Raw genomic sequence first — 20453 nt, forward strand, 5'->3', positions numbered from 1 at the left:
GGGGAGTAGGGGGAGAGGGGGTGCACAGAATCCTGAAACCAAAGAAAGTCAATCCATGATGCCCAGGCTTTCAAACTTTTGGAGTTGGGTTATGGTCTCCTGCTCAGTCTCCAACTTAGGAGCCCACTGCCCTGTGAATGAAGTCATTGGAAGGGGTTTTGTGAATTGTAGTGTCATCCAATGGCCTGTGTGCAGTTGGGGAGGCGGTGCTTACTGGTTGCTCTCTATGTGCCTTTTCAAATCAGAGTGGACAGTTAGATCACATCCCTTGATGGCAGAAGGGAACAGCAAATAAAAAATCATTCTATATTCAACCTTGTTAACTGCTTTTCCTATTATAATTGTGGCAATAATAGTTCCCATTTGTACGAGGAACTGTACTAATCACTCGATGTATATTTTCTCTCATTCTGATAGGAACCTCTACCAGTTTGCTTCTAACATCCCATTTTAAAGATGAGGCAACTGAGACCAGGCAGTTGCCTAGCTGCTATTTTAGGGACTAACGCCAGAGTCGGTTCTTCCTGCCACCCGTGCGGCTTCCAGTGCTGCCTGCATTTTGAAATTCTTCTGAAGTTTCTAGGCTTGGGAACAAAATGTCACATTAGGATTTTTGTTGTGAAAGGAAATGTAACTGTGCATACGTTTATTAAAACAGTTTTTCTCCAAATAGTGAACCATCTGTAATTTTCTGTCGGAAGCAACAGACATTAAAGCAGCTGTGTGTCTCTGTTTCTCTTCACAGTGCTCCCATGCCCTACCTCATAGGAATCCATTTAAGTTTAATGGAGGTAAGTTGGCACCTTTCCTCCCTACATCTCCCTGCTTGGCCGTTTTGTTTTGAAAAGACACAGTGTATGAATTCACAGCTCTCCACGTGGGAGCGTGTGGAAGCCGCGCTTGGTGCACAGTGCCCTCTCGGGCACAGAGCTGAGCGGTCCACTTAGACCCTTTCCACTGGGCCCTTGTTCCAGTGTTTGTCCTCTCTGCATGGAGATTGTCAGTTTTCATGGGTGAGGGAGCGAAGTTCCAAGAGGCAGGAGGAAAAAGGTCCTCAAGGGTTTGAACAAGGGAAGGGAAATGATTTGCCTTTCAAAATGATGTTTATTCTAAACCACTACAACAGTGTTACATTTTTTATTGTAGAAAATGTGGTGTAAAAATATAGAGAAGTATAAAGAGGAAAATTAAAATTATCCACAATTCCATTATTCTAAATTCAACCAGTTAGCATTTTACTGCTCTTCCTCCTGGTCTTTATTTTATGAATATATATTTTGTATAAATGGACCTAATTGATATGTGTTTTATATATAGTTTTGTTTTTATATGTCATTTAATATTATGGCATGGGGATTTCAACATGTTTTTATTTATTCTCAATAAGAATAATTTTCAGTTTGCTACCTGTCATTCCACTGTTTGGATATATCACAACTTAACCATTTTCTATTATTCTAGGACATTTAGGTTGTTTATACTTTTTCACTAATATAAGTCGCATTTCAGTGAACATCTTTATGCAAAAGGTTTTATCTGCATTTTGACTTAGTTTCTTAGCATAGAACCCGTAATGTAGAAATGCTTGGTCAAAGCTATGACTGATGACAGATTGCTTTCTGCATGGCTGTACCAATTAGATAGCAGTTCTTTTAAAGGACTTATCTGGGCTTTTGTGAGTGCCATTGATTTGTAGATATGAACCCCCAAGCTTTTCCCTCCTCGGGAGAGAGCTTAAATTTGTACTAGAGCAAAATGGGGTGGGAGGTGGGGGGCTTGCCTATTTTGCACAGGAGATAAGCTCTCAGCGGAAAAATCTAAAGCCATATCCGTCTGTGATGATGCTTTGCATGTCTTAAAGGAAGTGCTACTTCTCTTCTTCTGTTCCCTTCATTTCACGTCGACGAGGACCACCTGCTTCTTCGCTAACTGTTGCACACTGTGCTATTGTGCTTACGAAAATGAAACAAGTTGGTTATCGAAAAACCTGTTTGTTTGACATTGAGAATCTTGATCAAAATAGACCACAGAAATCTGCTCAAATTTCTAATTTGACAGGACGGCCATGTGGCTCCTACATTCTGTTAACAGTTCCTCCTTGTCATCACCCAGCCCTGAGCACATACAGTACACAGTTTATGGACTATCTTGGGTGGTGTATTTAGATCAGATTGAAGAGATTTCTTGGGTGTTTTACCTTTGTTTGTCAAATTCGGGGGTGTATTTAAAGCTCCTGTGTGAACATTTCAAATTGAACACCTTCTAATAGGCCGTCAGTGCCAATTGTTGTAGAGTTTGAAACACTAATCTAAATACCATTTGGTCTATTGGAGTGCACAGCTCCTTTCTGCCTCTCCTCCTGCCCACCAGACTGTGCTAGCAAGGCTGTATCAGATTCCTTTCATTCCTGTTAACATCAGCATTGTCCAAGTTTCTAGTTTCTGCCTGCTTTTCTTCTACACATGCCCTCAGTCATCTTGTTTAAGGCTTTCTGTTTCAGCTATCAAGGTAATGTCAATCACTCTCAGCTGTGATTCTAACTAGCATGGCTCTCTCTGAACACAGGTCCAAACGTTTCAAGTACCAATTGAACTTCACCTAGGTTTGCTACAGATGTCTCAAACTCAGTGTTTTACACACACACACACACACACACACACACACACACACACTACATCACTCCCCTTCCGGTGTTCCCAGTCCCTGTGAATGGTACCAATGCCTGCAAAGTCACCAAAGTGGGACACACTGAGCATGGCTGAGTACTCCTCTTCCTTGTTCTTTCTAAATAGGTACCAACTCTCTGACATGTCTCTCACCGTGTTCCTTCCTTACTGCCTTCATTGACTTTTTATTTGCTTTTCTTGGATTCTTGCAAAGCCTTATTCATTCATCTGCTTAGCAAAATGAAAGCCTCTTAGGTTCCAGACATTTTTATCGGTCCTGGAGGTATGAAGGAGTATGTAAAATCCAGTTCATAGTCCCGGCATTTAGTGGGTTGACTTCTACTGGCTCACTCTACCTTTAGTGGCCCTCCTTCCAGTCTTGCTCTGCACCACCCCTGAGTCTGCTCAGTCCCTTTGCTGCTGCCAAGCCTGCTGTCCTCTCAGTGTCCCTTGTTAGCCAGTGTGCTCACCGATCCTAGCCGTCTCCACATTCCCACACCTCTGCATGGCTAAGTCCTGCCCTTCTCCAGCTCTTTCAAGAAATCCTCCCATTTTGTCATCGTCTTTCTCTTACTGTCCCTCTTGCTCTGGGTGGTAGATGTTTGCTTCCCCAATCCTCTTCACCATCCCTTGGAGCATGAGTTCTTTGGGAACAAGGACTGTGTTTTGTTTATCGTGGTGTCCTCAGCACCTGTCAGGGCACCAGGCAAGTGCTTTCAGAAAAGAAGAATGAGTGAATGCCTGGGAAGCTGAATTCGGAGCACATGTAGAGCCCTCCAGTAGGCATCAAAGTTTTCGGAGAACCCAGCAAAGATGGACAGATTACATTATTTTACTTTCATATGATTGTAAGTAACTTAAAAGAAGGCCTTTTGTTTATAAAACATGAGATGCAAAATATGCATAATTTTTTAAACTAGCACTTGGGACGGAGTTTTGCACTTAGGTGAGTGGAAGTGAGTCGACTCTGCTCAGCCTTTGAGAGGCTTTAAGTGAGAAGATTCGGGAAGCACTGGCCAAGATAAACCTTAGTTCTGTCAATTAGCTAGAGTAGGGGGGAATTTGCCATGCTCAACTCCTGCGTGGTCAGCTCAAAAAAAAAAAAAAAAAAAAAAAAAAAAAAAACTCTGCTCAGCCTTTGAGAGGCTTTAAGTGAGAAGATTCGGGAAGCACTGGCCAAGATAAACCTTAGTTCTGTCAATTAGCTAGAGTAGGGGGGAATTTGCCATGCTCAACTCCTGCGTGGTCAGCTCAAAAAAAAAAAAAAGAAAAAGAAAAGAAGAAAAATAGTAGTAGACCACATTTGAAGCCAGCTATGACACTTTCTGAACAAAGTAGCATTTCCTGGGTGTGCTGGGCAACCATGAACTTCCAGTCTTGGAATTTAGTCTTCTCATCAACTCAAACTCAGGCGCTCTAGTTGTGTTTTTTGATTGGGTTTATGTGGTTCTATTATACCCTTCAAATGAGAGGGCTGCTTCCCGTGAGATTTCTTCCAGGAACTATGGGCTGTAATACTGGGGGAGGAGCTTGTACCTAGGGCCACAGGAGACCTGTCTAAGGAAGGAGCTTGGGAAGGCCCATCTCCTCCCACATTCTAGTTTCTTACTGGCAATTCAGCAAGAGGCTTATTTTTGACTGTCTTGTTATTTTTTTCTTGAAAGCTATAGGCACCTTATTATGCCTTTGCATATGTGCCAGAATTTTTTAAACTTCAAATGAATGTGGCAGATGTTCATAAAAGTTTAGAAAAAGCTACCATAGGAAGACTTTTTAACCATTTTTATGACACTCAAATTTGTTTCACAAAAAGAAATATAAGTTATAACCTAGTGTTCTCAAAATAAGACTTTTTTGAAAAATGGTTATTTTGGGGAAAGACCTAATTCCAGTCTTAATGCTCTTACAGGATGCCCTTTGCTGTTAAATGGTAACCTCATCATCTTAAAGAGTCTGCCTGCCTTCTAAAGCTGCACGTATATAGCTCATCATCATTCTTATCCCTCCTTCTGCCTTTTTATATCGTTCTTTCATTTAAGCAAACATTAATTGGAGTCTAGTGGTAAGTTAGCAGGATAGCCAAGGATATTGGCATAGACCTAGTTTCTTCTTGGAGAGAATAATCATGTTAGCTGGCAGCTAGGAAATACCAAAATGTGGCCTGATTACACAGTGACTGTTTCCTTTTATTCTCTCAACCTCAGTTTAGTTTAGGAATGTTTCTGTAGCCCCTCTTCTGTGCCATGTCTGGTAGCATGTGCTTCTCTTCTTTGATAAATGAAGACCTTCCTTTCTAAGCCTCACAAACAATGCTTGGTGCACAGGCCTCAGAGTGACATGAGGGTATTTTATATCATTCCTGGTGATGCAATGATTAAGAAGGAGGACGGAGAGGTGGTAGCAATGACACAGTTCCAGACAGAGGCTCAGCTTTGTCTGTAAATGAAACTCCACCTAGACATGAGGAGCAGTGAGGGGAGCCGGTCAGCAGGAGGGTTCGGGATTCTGGCTCCCCTACCTCCTGCTTGCATGACCTTAAGCAAGGTCATTGACCTCTGAGCTTTTTTCTCACCTGTAAAACGAGGGCAATGGCTATACCTCCCCTATGGGGTTGTTGGAGGATCCGGTGAGATAATGGTTATCAGTACCTGGCACCTAAAGAATTCAACAAAGACCAACAATCATTGCAGTTTTTATTTTGTCAATGTCCTGAAAGCCACTTACATTATTAAGTTGATGGCTTTTAAATTGTGTTTCAGGGACTTTTAGGTTCCGGGATCATTGTTATCATTCTCATTTCCTGGGGAAAGAGAGTTCGAACAAAATTGTTTTGTGCCTGCCCTGTTTCCTCCATGTTTGCAGGGCTGTACCAGGAATGGGTGTGACACTTTTGTAGAATTTGATAAATTTACTAACAGTCTCCTGTTTGACCACCCCCTGCTGTAAATAAGGCATGGTACTTTATCTCTCTGTATCTTGGTTTTTTCAGTTGTAATAGCAGCCAATACCCACCTTTTAGGATTGTGATGAGGCTTACGTAAATGAGCCCTGTGTATGTCCTGCAGTCGGTGTGCAGTAAGCATCCCTTCCACAGTCATATTTTGAGAGCCTTCTGTGTGCCAGCCATGGCCTCGTACTATGAGTCTATATACAATAGTGAATGTGACATAATCCCACCTTCACAGAGGTGTGTCTAGAGCAGATGTAAACAAGTAGAAAGAATTGCAGTGAATTTGGGATGCCATAGGCTCTGGTAGGGCAGACACTGAACCTGGCCTTGAGGGCTGTGCCTCTCAGAGGAAGGAAATGCCTAAACTGACATCTAACATAAATAAGAATTCAGCCACGGGAACAGGTAGCGGCATCTAAAAGACAAAGTGTTGCCCATGGAGTTTTCCAGGAAGTATGAGTAGTTCAGTGTCTGATAGGAACATAAGTATGAAGGGAGAGAGGAGAGCTGAGGCAGGCAGGCAAGGGCCAGCCATCCAGGGCCTTGTAAGCCGTGTTAAGGAGTCTGAACTTTATAGGGCAATGGAGAGCCATTGAAGAGTGTAAATAGGGGAGGGACATGGTCAGGCCTTCTCCTTCTGGGCCATTAGAAACCCAGTCCTTCCATATAAAATGCTTGGAAACTGCTTAACCATGTTAATAAAGTAAGTTGATATTTGTAGAGATCAAGGTAATTCTTAAGTAAATTACACACCATGACCACGTATATAAAATTCAGATGTGTTAGCGTCCCAAACCCAAGCTTCCGAATGGTTCCCTTGCTACCAAGTCGTGGCCGAAGTGTTTGTAGTGATGGCTTTCTTCAAGGTTTTAAGCACCACTTTTACTAGATTCTGACTTTTCCTCTCTGTTTCCAAGCACTTTTTATGAATTAGATATTTTTTCTACAGCCCAGTTTGAGGATATAAATTTAGGCTATATACTAAGTGATAGTTCCAGGCAATAAGAACAGGGGGAGTGAGACCCAGGTACCATGTGCGCAGGCTCACTACCTCTCCCCCCACCCCCACCCCCACCCAGTGCAATTTCAGGGGGCCTGTGACGGGTGCACACAGACCCAGGCCAAGCTCACAGCAGTCCTCTCCCTCTCTCACCATCGTATCTGGGAAGGCTTAGCTGGGGCTCTTGGAGCTAATTTTGCAGATGCACCAACTGCTTCCAACAGCACTGAGCCACCATCCAGGCACAGCATCCAGGTGCCGAGTCAAAGTTCCCTCTTGGTCTCTGGGATCCATATCTCCCCAACCCCCCAAGGAGAAAATCTTTAATCCTTTGTTTGTTTGGGGGGATATTTATTTTTAAACAATGTCATAGTGAGTGAAGAAGAGTGTTTCCTGCTTACCATTGCACCATTTTCATTGCAAGACTCCACAGGTAGACAGTGGCAAGATGCTGTGATTGGTCCAAAACTCTGAGCCAATACTATATTCCCTTATCAGTGCTGACTTGTTTATGTATCCTCACAAGAAGTGAAAAATTGAGAGTTATTTGCTAGTGCTAATTAATTATGTTCCTACTTTATATGATTAATTTGCATGAAAAATTCCACCTGGTAGTTTCAGTCATAGGTTCATGGAGAGAGCTTCAGCAAGAGAGGGAGAGGGCTGGGAGGAAACTGACATGTGAGTCCTTGCTCAATCCAGACACTGTGTCAGGTACTTGACCTGTTTCACTTGTGAGCATTTCTCAGAATCTCCTAGGAGCTATCCATATTTGCAAATGGGGGACACCAAGGCTCAGAGATGCAATATAAGTTGCATCCAAGCCCTCAGTCCCCTGAGCCTCTGCTCTGTGCACCCTCCCATCAGGCTGTGTGTATTACGCCAGCCCTGCCCCAGTTCTGGGCAGAGAGGCCCTTCCTTTGCCAGAGCTTTTCCTTCTCAGGGTGGCCTTAGTGTCATGTACTGAGAGCTGAGGTGAGGAAAAGGAGCGCTCGAGTCTGGCAGCCTCCTATTTCTCTGGAGAAAAGCTCTGTGCACACTCATGACTGGGGCTGGGTTACTTAGCCTCTCTATGGCTCCATTCTTTCCTCGGAAAAATTAAGATTATATTATCCATTTCAAAGAGTTGTGAGAATTAACTGACATAATGGATGTAAAGAGCTTTTTAAAGATGCCATACAAAACATTATTCTTCCCAGTTGGTAATCTATATATATAAAAGCCTAAGCAACCGTTACGACCGGTCGACTGGTCGCTATGATGTGCACTGACCACCAGGGGGCAGATGCTCAATGCAGGAGCTGCCTCCTGGTGGTCAGTGTGCTCCCACAGCCAACCTCCCACAGCCAGCCAACCTCCTGTGGTCCCTCCCCCAGCCAGCCAGGTGGCCAGTGCGCTCCCACAGCCAGCCTCCCACGACTGGCCAACCTCCTGCGGTCCCTCTCCCCGGCCAGCCGGCCCCGATCGGCCCTGATGGGGACTGGGCGAGATGGCCTCGATCAGCCCGATCACCAGCCAGGCCAAGGGACCCCACCTGTACACAAATTCGTGCCTCTAGTATAAATCAGTGCACTAGGCAAAGTTCAAATCAGTGGAACCCTGGCATTTGCTTAATTATATAAAGAAAAAAGTGATTGGACAGTAAGTGGTTTGGTTTTGCTTGAGTTTCTTAGCATGTTATTTGTTATCCTGGAAATCATCACATGTGAGTCTGTCTCATCCAGAGCATTTGGAAGAAAAGCTGAGCAGCTCTGTTCACCTGAGGGTCTGGAGGTGGTCCTGCATCTCACCTGATGGGTTTCCCCTGGGCGCTCCCTCCTCTGTGTATCTGCATTTCAAATGAGCGTGATCTTAAATGTCACTTACCCTATTGTTGGAATTAGTTAATATAAGACAATTTAAAGCTGTACTAGTAATTTATGTAATCAAAGGAATAAGTACTTCTGGCTGATTTCAATATCTCTTGCAGTCAGTACATTTTCAGGCTAATTTGTTGTGACTGAAATGTTCTCTTGTGAGATGAGATGAGCCTCTGTTATATTTCAGAAAAACTGAGCAACATGTGAGGGAGAATCCCAGTAGAAAAAATGTGAAACCATTATTGACGCGTTTGTTTTCCAGTTATCCTATCATTACTTAGACAGTCATTATATGTAAGTTCCATTTAGCAGTGTTAAAACTGACTTGAAAGAAAACGTAAAGTTTATCATTTGTTACAAGGAGAAGCTTGAACTAATAAAATTCCAGTCAGATGAAGATATAGAGTTGTGTATCTTCAGGACACTATGTAGCAGAATGGAAGAACTCTGGGCTCTATGTTATATGGACCCGGATTCAAATTCTAGCCCCACCACTACCAGGTGACTTTAAACAACTCTTTGTTTAAATAGGAGATCAGTTTAGCAGGGGGTTAAAGGTATGGTGACTGTCACACAGGTTGACCACTTTGTATAAGTTACTATTATGTTATCCTCCTAAGAGATGACTATTGGAAGTACTGCACTTGAGCCATATGATTTCTAATTGTCACCCCTTTGAAGGAGATGCCGATTTTGCAGAAGGAACGTTAAGGTGCCTCTCAGAGCCTCAGACTCCTTGCTTATAAATGGGTAGGTTTCCCACTTCATAAGAGTTTTTAGTAAGGAGTAAATGAGCAAATTTGTCAGGTACCAAAAAAGTAAAAGTTATTATAGCAGTTCCCCTTATCCACGGGGGACATATTCTAAGGCCCCCAGTGGATGCCTGAAACCACAGATAGTCCTGAACCCTGTACAGGATTGGGCAAAAGTAGGTTTACAGTTGTATGTGAAACACAGTTTATGCTTGTATTATTATTAATTATTGCATTATTTTTCATATGAACAACTGTAAACTTTTACCCCACCCATATATACTGTTTTTTCATATAAACATACCTATGATAAAGTTTAATTTATAAATTAAGCATAGTAAAATATTAATAATAACCAATATAAAATAGAATAATTATAACAATATACTGTAATAAAAAGTCTGTGAATGTAATATCTCTCTCTCAAAATATCTCAACTTTTCCTTTTAATATTCTTGGGCCATGGTTGACTGCAAGTAACTAAAACCATGGAGAGCAAAACCACAGGTAAAGGGGGACTACTGTATATGTGTATCAATATTATATGCATGTAGAACTGATCATTTTTCTTTAAAACAAGCTAAAAGACATCTGCTTAAGATGGGCTCTGCAGGGGGTGAGGGTAGGTGGAAGTGGGCAAAGCAGGGATTAAGCGGGTGGTGGCTCGGAGAGAGACTTTGCTTTGGGTGGTGGGTGCACAATGCAGTGTGCAGATGATATTTTGTTGAGTTGTACACTTGAAACCTGTATGGTTTTGTGAACCAATGTCACCCCCAATAAAATAAATAAATAAATAAATTTCGTATGCCCCCCCCCCAAAAAAAAGATTGGCTCTGCCTTTTTTTTCAGCCTCTTTTTGTATTTTTTAATGAGTGGCTTTCCAAACTTGACATTAGCTTAAAGGCACTTTTAACTGAGCACAGCCACATAGGACTGGTGACTTCTTTTCATAAACTCCTTGTAAGTGATTAGGGGCGGGGCCGTTGGGGGAGCTAAGAGACCAGCAGCGTGATGATTGAAGAGCGGTACCCTTGGCCTAGTCAAATCCCACTTGGAATCCGGGCACATGTGGTTTTGTTTAACACCATGCTCAGTAAACTCATGGTATGGGTTTGTGACCATCAGGCATTTGTTGTTGATATGTGAGGTCACCACAGTGGGGGTGTTTGTCAACCAAATTAAACTTCCTCTTAATGACCTAAAATAATTGATTCAGAAGGCCTTTAAATGAGCCACGGCAGTGTGTAGGCAAGCTGAAACCCAGCATTTTCTGCACAAATTATTGCATGTTATTGTTTAGGATCTTTTTGTTTGGGGGCAGGCAATGAACCTGAGTTTGAATCCCAGCTCCACCATTTGTCTGTGTGCAACTTGGGCAAGTTACTGAGCTTCTGTGCATGTGTGCCTTAATGTCCCCATCTGCAGAATGGGAACAACTGCCTTAAAGTGATGACAGTTCAGAACAGTATGACTAAAGTTCCATGCACATTAGTAGACCCTCACTCAACAGTAGGTATTATTATTAATAAAGTATTTCCAATAGGTATCTCTGAAGAAACTAGTTTAATAATTTTGTACAAAGTGGTCAAACTCTATGTAGTAACCATACCTTTTTTTCTGCTAAACTAATCTCTTCATAAACTGCTCTCTATACTAAACTTGAACATCCATAGAGAAACATGTGACTGAAATTGAACTCTATAAGCCTCCCCTTACATATCTTTTGATTCTTACCTAATCTCAAAGTGAATTTAAAGTTTAATATTTAAGATATATGCCATTTTAGACTACCAAAGAAGTGGAGTTTTTTCTTTGCCAATTGAATTCAGATATTAATGACTAGGCAAAGAGTGGGGCCACCATGTCATGTTTGTTTAGAATCAAAGGCATTGGCTCAGGGCTTTTCCTAGGAATGGTGAACAGTGACACTAAAGTTTTCTTTTGTGGTTGGAAGTTATCAACATTCCACAGGTTTATGTGTCCTGCCTAAAATTCTTCCCTCCATAAATCCAAATATCTGGAAAAAACTAAAAGCTTAGGACTGGGGTGCCTAGACTCCTGGACACATCTTTAACCAAATAGAATATGTTGAACCTTGGCATCAATTGCTTTGAAAGATCCAGCGATAATAAATTTACATCCTGCCTCTTCAGCATTTTATTGCAGCTATTTTATACTGGCCGAATGGGTTAAATTGTGAAGCTTGATAAGTACATATGCACATTACCCATCCTTCGCTTTAGAAGGAAAAAAAAAAGGAAGAAAAAGATAGCTATGATTTTGGAAGTCATCCCAATTTTTAAAAATAAGAGAATTTGGACATTTTGGCATATGGGCTTTTTTAAATGAAATTTCATGGAACTGAAAACAGTCAATTTTAGGTTTCCAAAAATTGTTTTGATTTTCATTGGTATAAATTTGCTCCACATGGTTTTAGGGAAGTTCTGAGAGATGCATTTAAGACTTCGGGGTTGATTTTTTTTTGTCTGAGATTTGCGATTTATTTTTTTAAAGGTGATTTTTTTTCTAACTCAAAGTATAAATCGGAGGAGACAGAGTTCCATTTCTGGGACAGTTTTTGGTAATGACATTGTTAAGCATTGCAAACAAGTGGACTTGGGCTGAATTATTGAACATCATTTCAGCACCATTTGGACACTGCAGTGCAGATTGCTCTCCCCCCATCTCTGGGGTAGAGTTTCGAGGCCAAGGGATTTGGGCCATTCCATTAGCAGCAGCTGCTGGTGATAAGCAGCATGAGAGTCACCTGTGTAGGGTCAGGCTTATTGAACATCAAGGTTCAGCAGTGTCGGAAGAGAGGGAAGATGCCCAGGAGGGGGCTCCAGGCCACCTGCTGTGTGAGGATCAAAGGGTTGAAAGGTCAGAGGGCGCAGCTCCCTTAATCATATCTGTCTGTGCAATAGCTATTTCAGATTGTAAATCTTGGTGATTTCATTAAGTCCTCCTGGCTGCTACTGGGGCATTGAAATAATAAAATTTTATATCTGTAGCCTTTCCTGCCTCTGGCATCCAGGCCAATACATTCCCTGCAAAATGGGGTGTCTTCATGAAAACCTTTCCTGGAATGGCAGAGCTGTCCTAATGATGCTGCAGACTGGGAAGTGGGGTTCACAGGACATCCTCTGGAATAGTTTGTTTAAGAAGAAAAAAAATCACTCAGACCATTTAGCAGCCTTTGGGACTTAGGTGGCACCTCTCTTCTGAAAAGCAGGTCACAAATATGACCTATTACTAAATGCTTCAGCTTATGCCCAGGAGGAGAGTTGTGCTCTCCCAGTGCTGCTGCTTACGAAATAGGCCTGTTCTGAAGGCTCCAGGGGCCTTTCTTCTGGGCAGCCCCAAGCAACTGGACAGACATTACTTCCCACTCCGCAGACCTTTCGGGGTTTTTAGAGACACGTCTCCTGAATATGATTTTCCAAATATTTTTTCTAGATCTTAAAGTTGTTATGGACCTTCAGGGCTCCTTGGCTCTTGGGCAAGACAAATCACAGTAATGGCTACCCCTTTACTGCCCATATGTTTAGGACCCCCTGTAGTTTGTTTGAAAAGTTAAGAGATTTTCACAGTAAAGGTGCCATTTCTGAAATTTAAAGTGTTCCTTTTCACCGGGAGATAAGTTCACTCTGATTAAGTCCGTAATTCTCACTAAGCCATGTTTATGGGGGCAATAAACAATGTTTCAGTGTGCTTGTTAAATTGGGTTTCCAACCTCTCCACTCTTTAAAAATTGACATTTCAAATAAAAGGCAGGTGGAGATGGGAGTCCAGGTTTTCTGTGCTTAGTGATGAATGAATGATGGCAAGTGGCAGTTATGTGGGAGGAATGAGGCCCTGTTTTATTAGAAGGTGACCCCAAACCATTTTGGGACTAGGAAATCGACATCTCTTTATACCCCCAGTGAAACTCTTAAATTCAAGTTCCATCGTTTCAAATTGGATGGATACTATTTTTGAAATACTGCCAGACGTATTATATTCATCTTTTAATTTTCACAACAAGTCTGTGCTCTAGTAGTGGTGACCCTATTGTACAGATGATGAAATCTGGACACAGAGAAGTTCAGTAACTTGTCCAAAGTCACACAGCTAACAATTAGCAGGACTAGAATTCAAACCCAATTATTTTGTTGTGTGAAATGTTTTAGTGTGTGCAAAAGAAAATTTTGACACTGACCCTGCTTTTAGGATCTGTTTGTTATTATGTATCTAGGCTATGATAAGGCTACCCATGGAAGTTACAAGAGAAATATGTGACCTGGTTGGTGTCCTCAGTATTTGCTAAGCCAGAAAGTAGAGGGGGCTACACAGAGGGGGCAAGGGGACCAGGCTTTGGGACCTGGCAGTCCCAAGCTCCAATCCTAGCTCTGTTATCACTCCAGGGCCTGGGGAAGGAGCTTCAGTTTTCTCTTCTGTAAAATGGTAATAATAATACCTATTCCATGATGTTGCTTTGAGGATCAGATGAAATAATATATTTTAAAACATAGTATTTAAAACTCTGCAGTGTTTTGTAGATGACTGGTAAGCATTATTGCAGTATATGTGAATGTAGTGAGGTTAAAACAGTTTTTTTAGGGAAAAAGTGACAGGTACACATGAAACAATTAGAAACATCACTAAACAAGTTTTAATTGAGGGTCCAAGTATATGTTGCCCCCTGTGCCTGGCTTAGGAACAGAGAGAGGAAGTAGTCAGGAGGCTTTATGGAAGAGCAGGGTCTTGCGAGATAGAGGTAATCATGGTGCTCTATGCCTGGGCCTTCTTCCCAGTTTACCAAGCTCTCTGCCATCTCATCTCTCGACTGTGCTTTGCAGCCGTGGTGTGAGAGGTTCACACCGTCCTCATCCTCTTTTTACATATGAGGAAATGGAGTCCCCAGCAGTGGGGAAGCTGCTTCAGTTTAAGGCAGAACACCATCAGAGTCAGAGGTGTCCATTCCGTGGGCAGAGAGGAGGCCAGGCTGGACTTGTAGAATGAGCCCCAGCAGAGCTAGCAGAACCAAGCTCTTAGAAGGAGACGGGCTGGCACTCACCAAGCTTCTGCCTTACGGCTGGTGCTCTATGACATGCAGGGCCTACAGCATCTCCCTTCCTCTTCTCAACAATCCTGAATGGTAGGATTGTGACCCCCATGTCACAGAGAAGGAAATTGATGCTGATGGCGGTGAAATGCCTTGCCTAAAGCTACCTAGCTAGTGAGTGAGTGAGCCAGGACACCAGCCGTGGGGACTTCCTGACCCTGGGCCCAGGACCAGCCAGGGGAGGGAATCAGGCAAGCTCCAGTGAATGGAGATGGTCCACCAGTGAGGTCTCTTCTACTACACATCACCGTGCCTTTTCTTAGTTGGTTATAATTTATCCCACCACTCCCCATCCGCGTCCTCCCACAAGTAGGCTGGGAGACCCTTGAGTTTAGAGATCATGTCTTAGTCAGCTCTCTGTCCTTAAGACCCAGCATAAAGTTGACATGAATGACTGACTGAATGGGTGAATGAATGAATGTCCGGTGGATGGATAGTCAGCCCCTTTGCTGACCTGGGTTGGAAATCTCTGGATTTGTTAATGAGAGTCAGTGCTTATTACCTTGTGAGGAGTGGATTTGGCCTGACCCAGGAGGTGCTTACAGCACTTCCCTCCCCTGCCAAGCTTCTGTTTCTGTTTAAAGCACACTGGGAAATTCCAGCGGTATTTTCGGGGGTCCTCTGAACTGTCGGGCTTGGATTTTTAATTTTGTGGAGCAGGAAGGAGCAAATCAGTGACTCCTGGCTCCAAAGAAAAGCCACTGCGTTTATCAACTGCTTGGCAGCTCAGTGACCTTTGGGGCCTGAGGAAGGGAAGGAAAATGTCACTCTTCCCTCTGTGTTTATCCGAGATTTCAGGAGGGAATAAAGAGTTTAGAATACAGAATATTTGCCTTTCCTTTTCCTGTCCTTTCCACTTTTCCTCTGATTTCTCTTTCCTTTCCTCCTAGGAGGCCACCAGCTCCCCATGCTGTTCTTTGTTATGTGCTCATATATATGCGCGTGCATTTGAGCACACTTTGTGTGTATAGTGGAAAGAACATTGATTCAGATCCTTTTTCTGACAAAAGCCAGTTGTACAAATATAGGCTATTTAATCACTTTAGCCTCCATTTTCTTATCCATCAAATGGGTATGATATTCTGTAGGAAATCCTCTCCCCTGGGAACTTTAATGGAGCCTGGGCCAATCACCAAGCTACTTAAGGACTATTCTTCTAGTACTTGCCTAGCAAACATCTGTTAAATTACAGTTGCTCAATACCTCTGTCGATCAAAACAATGTGTCAGAGCAATTAGTAAGAGGAGTTGGGTAGTACAAAGGTATTGGTGTTCAACTGGGTTCAGTGTTCAGCTCCACTACTTCTAAATTGGAGGACTTTGGACAAGTTATTTTACTTGTCTGACCCTCAGTCTCTTTGTCTCTCCACTGAGGTGTCATGAGCATTATATTAAATGGTACATGTGAAGGGTTGGGCCATGGGAGGAACACATCAGCCCGTAGCTCTCACTTTGTTGCTGTGAAAGTCAGTAAGAGGATGGACACAGAGCATGTAACGCCGTCCTGGCCTGCCCAGGCCCGGTAAAGTCAGCTGTGACTCCGCATATCACATAACCAGGAGAACAGTTAACCTAAGAGGTGACTTCATGAAGCCCAGTAACAGTCAGTCAGTGAGGATAAAGTTTGGATTAACAAACTATTAAGATGTAATTTTTGGTTTAGTTTTAACCATATCCATCCTTGAAATTTAAAAACAAAACAAAACTGCAGAGAGGTCAGACTTAAGGGAGACAAAGTATAATGAAGGAGCCTTGTCCGTTGTACCCGTCTCATAGAGGAACACTGCACGTCTTTGAGCCAAAGCAGTGTGTTGTGGGTATGGTAACCCTAGACACAGGAGGAGGCTGTGTCCTCTTGAAGCAAAGTGTCCTTGCAGGAAGTTGGTCTGGGCCCATCCCCTTTGCTTGGTGGTCTAGTTGTTAGTCTCAGAGGTGCTGGCTTGGCCATAGGAGAGGAGACTGTGCTTCTGGCCCTCAGGGATCATTCCAGAAGGGAGAATTCCTACCTGTGGTCAAGGCCAGCACCCTGGGCACATGGGAACATGGCCATGTAGGTGCAAAATAAACATTTCTATTTTTCTTTTTACTTAATCTTCTCACAAGTCTATGTAGTGAGTGATTATATCCCCATTTTATATATGAAGAAATTGAGGCTCTACTAGGTTATAACCTGCCCTGGGTCCTGAGTAAGAATTGAACAAAATAGAATCGAAAGCCCAGTCCATCTGATTCATGTTCCTGCTGCTCTCCCAAACCATGCTGACTCCAGACTACAAGTATCTCAGAAGGTACCCAAGAATGTTGCGTTTTGCTCCTCACTGGAGAGGGGGACAGGACAGATTAAAGACGCCGTGTGTATACTGGGGGCGTCTACCTTTGCAAACTAATTGACAGTGAAAGTATTCTAGATTGAATCCTTTTTTATCAATAGAATTATTGCTATCTTGTTTTTCGTAATAAGTTAATACACAGTGCTTGTTAGATACTAGACTTTATCCTAAGTACAATACATGTTAACTCATTTAATCACCATAACAATCTTATAAGTAATGACTTCGTATTACTTACTTTTTGTAAACATTTTACTGAAATGTGAGATTTATAGGGAAAAGTGCACTCATCCAAAGTGTACAGCAAGATGAGTGTTTACAAGGGAGGCACACCATGTAACCACCAGCAGATCAAGAAACAAAATATCACCAGCCCTCCAGAAGCCCCTCTTGCCCTCTTGTAATCATTCTTCCTCCCACCCAAGGGTAACCATTATCCTGGGTGTCAGTACTATTTTAATCCTGTACAGATGAGGAAACTGAGGCATGGGGGGAGGTGAATAAAAGGTTTGCCCAAGGTAGCACAGTTGTCACCGGCCGAGTTGGGATTCAGGCTCCAGCAGTCTGGCTCCAGGAATGTGCTCACATTTCTGAGACAGCCCAGAAAATAACAGTCGGTTGGTGGTGGTTTAAAGTAACCTTTGGTCTGAGAATCAGGTGTTTAAATTCTTAGTCTTGGAACTCTAATCCATTTATTGATAAAACTTTCAAACTGCAAGGATAGAGACTCACTTTTCATAGCTCCCCTCCCCCATGTATTGCTTACTCACTGCAATCAGGCACTGTGTTAAAGTCTTTATACAAACTAGCTCAACCCTCACAACACAGCTGTGCAGTAGGTGGTATTATCCCCATTTTATAGATAAGAACTTGGTAACACAGTAGCAGAGGCAAGGCTTAAATCTGGCTGTCTGATTCCAGAAACCACGGTCATCTTAACCACCACATTAACTCCTATCTCGCCTCCTGTGTCAACTGTGAATTAATTCTACACTAATTAATCATGGTAATTTCACATGATTGTTATCATTGCCATCATTATTGTTATTCCCATTGCACTTCCTTGAGCAAACTCCAATTTGCTTACACTGGGCTTACGTTGTCCGTTTGGGCTTACGTTGACATCTGCTGCAAGGCCTGCCTCCCAGTAGAGTGAATCCAGGCACAGTATTTCATTCATTCTCCAATTAGTGAGCACTTTCCCTCTGCAGGTATGGTGCTGGGCATGGGAGACACAGGAACAAATAAGACATGCCCTGTCCTGACGATAGTCCTAGTGAAAGACAACAGGAAAGAACCACTGACCCCACATGTGCCACCTCAGGACCCACCACCTCCATCCTAGATCAGCGCTCAGCGGAGGAGCACAGGCGGAACTGGGCCCTGCTCCACCCCAGCGTTCAACCTCCTCAGCCAGGGAGCGCCAGGTGCTCTGACCACTCCTCGGATCTTCTGGGTTACATTGTCAGTGCAAACACTTGCTCTTTATTTTAAGACATGGTTCTAAGTCCTACCTTTTGTCACTAGCTGCCCAGTCTTCTCCCTGGACAGGTAGGATCACCCCCAATCTGTGTGAGGAGCTGGTGCGGTTTGAACAAGGGTAGGTGACATTTTATATTTTAGGGGGAAACTCCTTGTTTCCAACTTTAGAAAGTCAGGCTCAGTAAAGCCTTCTTAGCTGTAGTAGAGTGATTCTCAAGTGGACCCAACTTTTGTGTAGGGAAGTAGATCAGAATTTCTAGGAGCACCGGATTTCCATGTTTATTCTAAAAGGGCATAAGTGGAAAACAAAGTTTTAAAAAATCCTGGACTAGACAAAAAAGGAAAGAGGAAAGCAGGGAGCCAAACATAGCTGCAAATCAGAATGTACATTGGGTGATGGCCTAGGGAAAAATTACCTTGTCGTGTAGCATTCACCATCATTCATGCATTGTTATTTTTTATAGCCTATCGTGATTTTATTCTATGTTCTGGACATAGTACTAATGTGTTTATCAACTTCATTGGGGTATAATTTATTTACAACAAACCATCCATTTAAAATGTATGGTTTGTTCATGAAACTACTTCCACCACAGTAAAGATGTAGAATATTCCCATTACCCTCAAAAGATCGTTCCTTTTTATTTAACAAATGTTTATGTTAAGCTGCTCATGTGCCAGGCACAACTCTGAGTACCTTAAAAAGATTAAGTAGCCCATTTAATCTTTTTTGAAAAATATATTTTATTGATTTTTACAGAGAAGAAGGGAGAGGGATAGAGAGTTAGAAACATCGATGAAAGAGAAACATCAATCAGCTGCCTCCTGCACACTCCCTACTGGGTATGTGCCCGCAACCAAGGTACATGCCCTTGACCAGAACCGAACCTGGGACCCTTGGGTCCCCAAGGCCGATGCTCCATCCACTGAGCCAAACCGGTTAGGGCCTATTTAATCTTTATAACAAGCTGACGAGGTAGGCACTATCATCCCATTTCAGGAAGAAACTGAGGCCCAGAGAGATTAAGTGAAGTGCCCAAGTTTACACAGCTGGTGAGTGGTGGAGCTGGATTACAACTCAGACCGGCTTCCAGATCCTGTGTTCTTCACCTAAAGGTTGTGCTACTTCTCATTCATCCATCTCGTGACCCCCAAGAAGCCCACTGACGAGGGGAGGAATTGAACACTTGTATGAAGAACTCCAGAGTGACTTCTTGTTGTGGTTGTGGGAATAGCCACGGGCATACACAGGGAAAGGCAAACTTCCTGCTACCTCTGGCCCTATGGAGTGAGGCTAGCCAGGCTCCACTGAGTTCTCAGGGACTCAGGAGAGGGGACACACAGGCAGCTGAGCCACTGTTAGGCAAATGCCCATTATGGATGTCCTGGCAATCATGAGAACTCTTTTATATATACGCGCTTATCTTACCCTCACAACTCGATGAGGTGGGTACTGGCATGATCCCTGTATTACAAATGAAAACTTGGGGGATTTAAGAGGTCAAGAGAATTGCCCCAGGCAACCCAAGAGGTAAGGGGCAATCCAGACGTGACACTTACTCCTCTTGGCTGCCTTGACCAACTCCTTGTCCTGAAAGGCAGGGGTCAGACTAAGTCTGTCGGTGACAAAGCATAAAGGGAAAGCCATTTTTTATTAACAATGTTTATGGGAAGATGCCACTTTTGTGTATTTCTCTGTGCAAGAAATGCCATTTGGAAAGCATTGTGCATGTCAGTTTTTTTTTTCTTCTTTCTGAAAAAAAGCCTATGGAGTCTGGTGAGGGGAGGGTTTGCAGCTGGCAGGAGCTTTGGCATATGTTGTAACTAAAAAGAGAGGGAATGTGTTGGTGGGACAAGCTACCGGAGAGCCGTCTCGGTGTGCTGCGGTACTAGTAAGTGTTTTAATTGGGTAGAGTTTTTGGAGGACTATTTTGACATCTGCTCGTGTCTTTGCTGATTTTTCTTCACTTAGAGTAGGAAACACAAGCTGTGGATGAAATGACTTTAAAATAATTGGAAGTAAAGCTATCTTTTTCAAAGTTGAGTTTGAGAGGGACACTTTTTAAGAAGTAGAAAGTAAATTCCACTTCTAGGAATCCATCCTAAAGCACAGGGTTTGTGCCTACAGATTTCACAACAGTATTACATATAATAATGTCTTAACAACTGGATATAATCACCAACAAAGAGACTTGGATGGGTTTGTTTCCATGAAGTGAAACATTTTGTAACAATTAGTAATGATCTTTATAAAGGTTTAATGAAGTGGAGCACTGCTTATATGGTAATAAATGAGAGAGTCAGAAAGAAA

General features: G+C 42.8%; 1 protein-coding gene across 1 annotated transcript in view; it reads left to right on the forward strand.

Annotated features, from left to right (window-relative positions):
• The window catches only part of DENND1A (DENN/MADD domain containing 1A), a 455803-nt gene that overhangs the window by 262990 nt on the left and 172360 nt on the right, over positions 1-20453 (forward strand). Inside the window, 1 exon segment of the mRNA XM_014528906.1 lies at positions 746-791. Coding sequence (XP_014384392.1) covers positions 746-791 — 46 coding nt within the window.

The sequence above is a fragment of the Myotis brandtii genome, unplaced genomic scaffold (genome assembly GCF_000412655.1).
Source record: "Myotis brandtii unplaced genomic scaffold, ASM41265v1 scaffold658, whole genome shotgun sequence".
Lineage (NCBI taxonomy): Eukaryota > Metazoa > Chordata > Mammalia > Chiroptera > Vespertilionidae > Myotis > Myotis brandtii.